This window comes from Dicentrarchus labrax, unplaced genomic scaffold (genome assembly GCF_905237075.1).
Source record: "Dicentrarchus labrax unplaced genomic scaffold, dlabrax2021, whole genome shotgun sequence".
Lineage (NCBI taxonomy): Eukaryota > Metazoa > Chordata > Actinopteri > Moronidae > Dicentrarchus > Dicentrarchus labrax.
In genome coordinates, this window is record NW_026136722.1 from 1675373 (window position 1) to 1683421 (window position 8049).

Genomic DNA, 8049 nt, shown 5'->3' on the forward strand with positions numbered 1-8049 from the left:
GCTGCCTTCAGGTGCCCCTTGTAACTTTGAATTTCCCACATTCAGATACTGAAAAGGAAGGGTACAAAAAGATTACATTCATTGAGAACAACATGGAGAACAACATACTGATAAAATATACACCTTTGAACACAATATAAACTTACATCATAAGGGCCTTTAAATGAATCCGCCATTATTGTTTAATATTTAGGCCCTGTCTTAAATCCACGTGTAAAAATCTAGACTCATTATTTCAGTTTTGTGCTTCTTCTAGTCTAGGTTTTATAGAAGTCCTTTGGATGTATAAAACTTCACCATCACACCAAAGTCCACCAAATCACCCACGTAAGCTGTTAGGATCACCTACACAAATATAAATGTGTAAACTTTTCTCAATATGGATAATACAGATCATTAGCCTCCACAAATCAGTCAATTAATTTTACTGAAACCATGAGCAGCAAGGTATCACATGATCAAATGAATCATTTGTAATTGGTATGTTATTTGATAGCCTAATTTTTTTTACAAGTAATACTCTAAATAAACAATTTAATAGTATTTGACAAGAGGAACTGAACGGCTGTATTATATAGACGCCTGTTCCAAATAGTGAAATAAAATCCTGGGCTATTGATTGAAGTAAGGATCAATAGCCAACATTAAATTCAAATCTATTGCCATCCCCAATCAGGGATGATGTCCCCGCCCCTCCACAAAGAGTGAAAGAGTAAAGAGTGCCCACGTCTTACAAGCAGGATTTCCGACAGCACTTGAACGCAGCAGAGGCAGCAGCAGCAGCAGCAGTCAGTGAGCTGGAGCGGGCTGTCAACCTGCGTCTGCAGGGCCCCGCTGCGGCTGCACATCAGACACTGAGGAGACAGACATAAGACACACTGAGACTCATCCACCGGCTGTTTGTCTCACAGCTGCAGGTCTGAACGGCCTCATGTGGCTTCGTTCACCTCCGCAGGTGCCTTGAAGGAGCAGGTGCGCTGCCGGGAATTTATTTTGTGCCTTTAAGTAAATTGTCTCAAAGGGTTACACACTTGGCGAGGCTGCGCCGCTGTTGTTTGTTGTCACTTCCGGTCCGTGAATTAGCAGATCACGTCGCCGGTGAAGAAGAAGTTCATCAGCATCGATGCTTCGTGCAGGCAGGATGGAGGAGTTTGTCACGGAGGAAGAGGAGCCGTGGTACGATCACCGGGACCTGGAGCAAGGTGAGACATCATTGTTTCTCCTGTGTCATGTGTCAGGTTTGTGTGTGTGTGTGTGTGTGTGTGTGTGTGGGGGGGGGGAGGAGATCATACGATGTAACAATGCCCCATCCACAGCCACTGTATTCTGGGATGAAAGGATTCATGCAGGAGGGGGTGGATGGAAAGCAGGGAGGAGGTTGCATCCATTGTAAAACATTTCATGCCCAAGTGCGCGCACTAACTGTAAGCCCGTGTCTCTGTCTGTCTCTGCACCCGAGCCTGGATCTGCCCGCCCTTCATCTCTGCTCTCTCTCTCCCTCTGCCAATTATTATGATCTTGTCAGTGGTGTTTCCCAGAATAGTCCTGCTGTCTGACTGAGTCAATGTTGCCTCTGTTTCATCTTCCTCCTTTGCAGGGTTTACATCTTACAGCACTCCTCTCCTCCTATAGTGTCTCTCTCTTTTTAAATCAGATGCCCTGTATTCACTGTGCTGGGTGAGGGAGGACTGTGAGAGCACTGATCATCTAGGGGAGGTAGTGACATGCAAGTGTGTTTGAGGCAAAAAAAAAAAAAAGCAGAACCAAGACTGTAGAACAGTCCTAGACTCCATTCAGAGTCCCTAAAATGAGGCGAGAACATGGAACATGGGAGGCAAAAGCATTCAATCTATCAGAAGTGTTGTGTTGACTGATGCAGAGTGTGAACAGCCTCCTCTGTAATGTCTTAAATGGATGCACTTTCATCGACAGTGCATTTAAGAGGAGAGAGATGTGTGTCTGTCTGCAGCGCTGGCCTGAGCATCACCCCACCCCCTGATTACCTGCTGACCCAGAGAACTAAAGCAGCTTTTGTGTCTCATCATCGCATATAGTCAGAGAGGAGAGAGGCAGGTGGATCCTGCTGTGTGTGTGTGTGTGTGTGTGTGTGTGTACAGTACAGTGTGTCGCCACGCTGTCTGTATCTCATCTCAGCATTATTCAGCATGGAGCTTGAAGTCATTAAGCCCCTGGCTGATCTGATTAGGGCGCCCCAGACCAGCCCTCCTTAGTCGGGATCAGAGATTCCAGGCTTTGGGGTCAGATTTGAGGCATAGTTGCCGTCGGTGCTCGCTGCTCTAAACAAACATCATCCCTGCACGCATTCGTAGTCGTGCGTGATTTTTGCCCCAGAAAGGATGCTGTTATGCAACTTGGCGGCTGCCAGCTCTTGAGATTCGGTGACCCCTGTTCTCATTATGATCTGGCAAACATACAAAGTGTATCTGGGCAGATGGCATGGCGTGGTGATGGTCATGTTTTTGTGTTTTGTAGATTCACACATCAAAGAACATCACAGAGATGCATGTGCAGAGAGCAGAAACACATGAGCTAATGTACAAATTCCATACTGATGGTATTACATGGAAAGGCCTTTTGTGTTATTAGGCTTCTGGTAATTGGTATTTTCTCAACACAGCGCCTCATCCTCACACATAATTCTGAAATTACATAACTAATACTCGGCACGTGTCGGCCCTCAGGAGCAGAAACAGTGCTGTGACTGGGTTGGACCTCGGGGTGAAGCCTCGCTGTGCTCTCTCCTCACACACTCTCACTTAGCTCATTATCACTCTGCGGTTCAGACCAGTGTCGTGTGATCAGTTCTGCATTGTTGAGACAGGAAATTACAGCCTGTCTCCGTCTCCCTCGCAGTGCACAGTGTGAGCTAATGATCCTTGTTAATTATATTAGATTAAGCAGAGGGACTCTGCATTTGGGCATGCTAGATTGTGTATAGCAGTTTCCACATGGATGCATACAGATGGATCAGCTGTAAATCATTTCTAATCTCCTCCACCTAGGATGATGCATGCGTGTGTGTTCCTGTCATTGCTCGCGCCCTACGCTGTGGCGATAAAACACTGCATTCATGTCCAAGTAATGGATGTCAATGGCTCTCTGTTTCTTCCCCCGTCTTTCCACTCCCCCAGTGCTGTGTTGTTATGGGCTCCAAGTATGCAGAGCCAGCAGGATTCTCCTCCTCCTACTCAGTCCAGCTAGGTTTCTCTTCACCAGAGGAGATGAATAATGTATATGCTTCATGCTGGGTTGTAAAATATCAACAACTGTGAGGGTGGTTCCTGTGGTGTTGTCACTGCTCAGGCCCCCCCAGTGTGCAGGTGGCAACAGGTTTGTATAGATATGATCTGTGATAAAGCTGACTGAGCACAGTAGCAGCCATGATGAATGTGTTCAGAAGCTCTATGTGACAGTCCAGCACCAGTGAACTCCGGTGCACTCTCGCCACTTTCCACTGTTTACGTCTGTTCTTCTTTCTTGGCCCCCGTCAGACCTGCACTTGGCAGCCGAGCTCGGCAAGACTCTCCTGGAGCGCAACAAGGAGCTGGAGGACTCCCTGCAACACATGTACATCAACAATGAGGAGCAAGTACAAGAGATAGAGGTATGATTGTCCCACTTACTGTAACTTAATATAGAGTGCTTGTCCATGTCGGTGAAGAAATGCCCAGTGGAAAGACCTGGCACGGACTGTAGTTACAGATTGCAGCTTACTCGCTTCACCCTCCCATTCCTAGTGTGAATGAGAAACTATGGTGGCAGCGAAACATGAGAAAAAAAAGTGCCAACGGCCCTATCTAGAGCCAGTATTTGGTTTGTCCCTTCTGGGCTACTGTAGGAACATGGCGGTTCAACATGGCGTCCTCTGTGGAAGGCGACCCGCAGCATCTGTATATAAAAAAAGGCTCATTCTAAGTTAACAAACACGTACTGATCTTTATATCCAGGTGATTATACACTAATGAAAACATACTTGTGAATATTATATTCCACTAGACCTTCCTCAATGTTACACACGACGTTCCAACTATTAATAAAAGTATATTTTGGGTACAACTGAACTGTCAATGATTTTTAGGTTTTAGGTTGAGTTTGCATTTGTACTAATACCAACAACTAACCATTTAAACCATCTCTTAGCTGTTTCCTGTGTTTATCCATTACTTTAAGCTATTTTAAAAATGTATCAGAACTTGTAGCTAACTATTTTAATTCTTTATCCATTACTTTTACCTATTGCTACCAATTGTTTATTTATTTATTTATTTAGCTCTTTCAACCAGACATTTATCCGTGACTTTGAGCAACTGTAACCATTTATCTACTTTTAGCTAACGCTAATTATTTCAAACATTTATCTATTTGTTTTAGCTATTTATGTTTTACTTTCAGCTAACTATGTTAACTGTTTATCCATTTCCTCTATATACCTAACTGTTTCAACGGTTTATCTATTACTTTAAGCTACTACTGTAATCATTTACCCTTTTTCCTTTTAGCTATTTCCATTTATCTTTTACCTTTAGCTAACATTTTTAGCCATTGGTAATTATCCATCACTTTTAGCTATTTCAGTCATTACGAGCTATTTAATCATTTAGCCTTTTAGCAAAGTACTTCAACTAATCAGCTTTCTACTATTATATATACTGTCAATGTTTTTCACACATTCTTTATTGCAACACTTGGTGGTCAGGTGTTACAGCTCCCTCATGTTGAATATATATATATATATATATATATATATATATATAATAAGATTCAGATTTATTGTTGTTTCACATTGACATTTTTACATACCCCACTGAATCAGAGCAGTAGATGAACTACGGAAGATCTAACGAGTCAAAATGAGTTGATTTTAATATGAAACTTGTCTCCCTTGCAGTATCTGTCCAAGCAGTTGGAAATGTTGCGGGAGATGAACGAGCAGCACGCAAAGGTGTATGAACAGCTGGATGTGACTGCCAGAGAGCTGGAGATCACCAATGAGAAGCTGGTGCTGGAGAGCAAGGCCTCACAGCAGAAAATAGACAGGTGATCAACAGCTACGACTGTGTCTGAGACTTTCATGAATACCATCCTCTGCTTTCCTGTTGTGGACAGAGTGTACCAGAAACCATACTCTGTAGAAAAACATCTGTAACAAGGATGATCATCACATACCGTAGGTCTTTACAGGTTTCGTTTCTGAAGCCAAACAAGCATAAAGCAGCTAGAGACTGGTACATTTATCATAATGTAGTTTTTGTAATTTACATCGCTCCACATTTTTGCTGCAGTTACAACTTTTTGTGTTTTCACAGGCCATCTCCTCCACCTGAGAAAATATAGCACTGTACACTCTTGCTCTGTTTAGCAATTTCATAATTGTAATCAGGAATCAAAGTCCTTTACAAATCATATTAGTGGGCTGAAGTCTAAAAGTGGTTTTCAATGGCTGCTTTTGTTCTCTCTTAATCTGCTCCTTCAAATTCTTTGTTTTGAAACAGTGACTCACTGTGGCTTCACGAGAACGGTGTGCTGAGCAAAGAGAAAATATAATCACCATAATAATGACGTAACAAGCACTGAACAAACATTTGTGTGTGTGTGTTTGTGTATGTGCAGGTTGATGGGCACCATGGAGACCTTGCAGAGTCAGGTGGACAGTCTGACATCTCGGGTGGAGGAGCTGCGAACTCTGGAGGAGCTGAGGGTCCGCAGAGAGAAGAAGGAACGGCGCAAGACTGTCCACTCCTTCCCCTGCCTCAAAGAGCTGTGCACTGCGCCAAGGTCACTAACTGTTAGGGGTTTATTTTCTACCGCACAAAGAAAGTCACTCCCAGGACACATCCACACTCTGTAGTCAGGTCTTGTTGTCATTTAATCTTGTTCACACAGATTAGTATGTTGCTAATACTAGCTTTGTATAATATAGGTGAACTGGTTAGGAGGACATGCAGGTTGATTAAAGTGATTCTGCAGTAATTATCAGACTGCCCTACAAAGCCAAAACCCTTTTTACATCTTACCATAGAAATAATTAACATCAAATGTATCACTTTTGGGGGAAAACAACTTAAAAAAACAGGTAAAAAAAAACCAAAACACTGACTGCACTATGGCTAGTTGTGGATAGCTGGTGTAAAGCTAACTACTGTGACACTTCTGTTTGTCAGGTATGAGGATGGTTTCTTGCTGGCCAACCCGGGCAGCGTGGACCTCGCTGAAAGACGGCCAGGGGATGAGGAGAATGAGCGTCTGAGAAACATCGTCTCCTCCCTGCGCGCAGCCATGGCCACAGAGAGGTCCAAGAGGGAGGGCGCTGAGCGGGAGTGTGCCGCCGTGCTGCAGGAGTTTGAGCGTCTGGAACAGCGTCTCCTAGGAGCAGAGGGCTGCCAGATGCGGGTTCAGGAGCTCGAGGCTGAGCTCCAGGAGATGCAGCAGCTGAGGAAGTCCAGAATGTGTCTGATTGGGGGCATGGAAGACGGCCTAGAGATGTTGCTCAACAACGGCCCTGAGACGGACACCCCCGAGGAGGGCTTAGGGCTGGAAGAGGGAGGTGAAGGAGAGGCGGGGGGCGCGGGGCAGCAGGGGGGCCCAGTGAGGAAAAGCTGCAGCGACACAGCTCTGAATGCCATCTCAGCCCGCGATGCCTCAGGTAGGCGTCAGGGCAGCTACGCCCTCCATGCCAACGGAGTGCGCAAACGTGGCATGTCCATCCTGCGGGAAGTGGACGAGCAGTACCACGCCCTGCTGGAGAAGTACGAGGAGCTGCTGGGGAAGTGCCGGGGTCATGAGGAGAGCCTGTGCCACGCTGGGGTGCAGACTTCACGGCCCGTCTCCAGAGACCCCTCCATCAAAGAGTACAGCATGGTCTCTGCGGGACCTTCAACATCAGGGGCCGTCGCCACCCCTCCAACACCTCCTCAAACGCCCTCTACCCCGGAGGCCCTGGAGGGGCTCAGCAGGCAGGTGGAGCAAGTGGACAAACGGCTCAGCCAGAACACGCCGGAGTACAAGGCGCTGTTCAAAGAGATCTTCTCCCGCTTGCAGAAGACCAAGAGTGACATGAACTCCACCAAGAGCAGGAAGACTAACAAATGAGCCAGAGCTCATTCTAACAGCTACTGATACTACAGGCACTGAAAACACTAAACAAGATTTATTTGTCTTAATTTACCTCACTGTTTTGAAGGCTTCTTTGTTTTACTTTTGCCCACTCGTGAACTGATGGGTGGATGCCTGTAGCCATGGTGAGTCAGGTGATTAATGATGCATATTTTCAGCAGTGGTCACTCGCACCATTTGCTGCCAAATGTTACTGCCAAATGTTATACTTCACTACACGGATGAAAGATCGTTGATGTGGATGAAATGCTTTTCCTGAGTGACCGTAAACGACAAATAGAGAGGAAGGTTGTGTTTCTGTCCGAGGACAGTCTAGTGTGTGATGTAGTATTTGTAATTGATTGATTTAAGTATTGCCATTTATTCTTTATTTATGAAAAATAATGAATATTAAACAGAGGACAAAATCAGCCATTGGATTAACGATTTATGGCATTTGAAGCATGTATCTGTCTAATAAACACTAAGTGCTAAATTGTTCTTTAAAAGCAGGTAGAAACTAAATCACAAGGTTTTGACCAGCTTATTATTATTATCATATTTGACTGTGTGCAAATTTGAATTTGTCGGATTGTACAAATCCTTCAAGACGGCTGCCAAAGCTTACTGTGTATAAGTGTTTGATGGAGATTGGTTTACTTACATGGTTTATTGTAACTCATCTTGTGAAGGAGATGACACCTGAACAGATGGTGTTTTTACAGCATGCATTACAAGCTGCAGGGGAATGATCTGTGTTTCAGGGGGTTTGTTTGATCATTTCAGACATGACAACAATCAGTTCTGCACTGTGCTATCACACTGTCAAAGCTGTTCCTGTAATAGGCCATGTAAAATGTTTTCTGTTAATTAAAAAAAGCTATGTATTGACCATTTTCCTTTATTTTGTTAAGTGCTCAGGGAGGCTACAATTCA

General features: G+C 44.6%; 1 protein-coding gene across 1 annotated transcript; it reads left to right on the forward strand.

Annotated features, from left to right (window-relative positions):
* The first annotated feature begins 746 nt into the window (after positions 1 to 746).
* Positions 747 to 8004, forward strand: cdr2l (cerebellar degeneration-related protein 2-like). The gene is made up of 5 exons (XM_051387286.1): positions 747 to 1202; positions 3513 to 3625; positions 4910 to 5058; positions 5632 to 5796; positions 6183 to 8004. The coding sequence occupies exons 1-5, from the start codon at positions 1124 to 1126 to the stop codon at positions 7108 to 7110; spliced, it is 1434 nt and encodes a 477-aa protein (XP_051243246.1). The 5' UTR covers positions 747 to 1123; the 3' UTR covers positions 7111 to 8004.
* The last annotated feature ends 45 nt before the right edge of the window (positions 8005 to 8049 follow it).

What these genes read in the sequence shown, in the direction of transcription:
- cdr2l (XM_051387286.1), top strand. Translation starts at nt 1,124, where the DNA reads ATGCTTCGTGCAGGCAGGATGGAGGAGTTTGTCACGGAGGAAGAGGAG. An exon ending in AGCAAGTACAAGAGATAGAG is followed by an intron (nt 3,626 to 4,909) that starts GTATGATTGTCC and finishes TCTCCCTTGCAG; the next exon opens with TATCTGTCCAAGCAGTTGGA. An exon ending in GAGCTGTGCACTGCGCCAAG is followed by an intron (nt 5,797 to 6,182) that starts GTCACTAACTGT and finishes TCTGTTTGTCAG; the next exon opens with GTATGAGGATGGTTTCTTGC.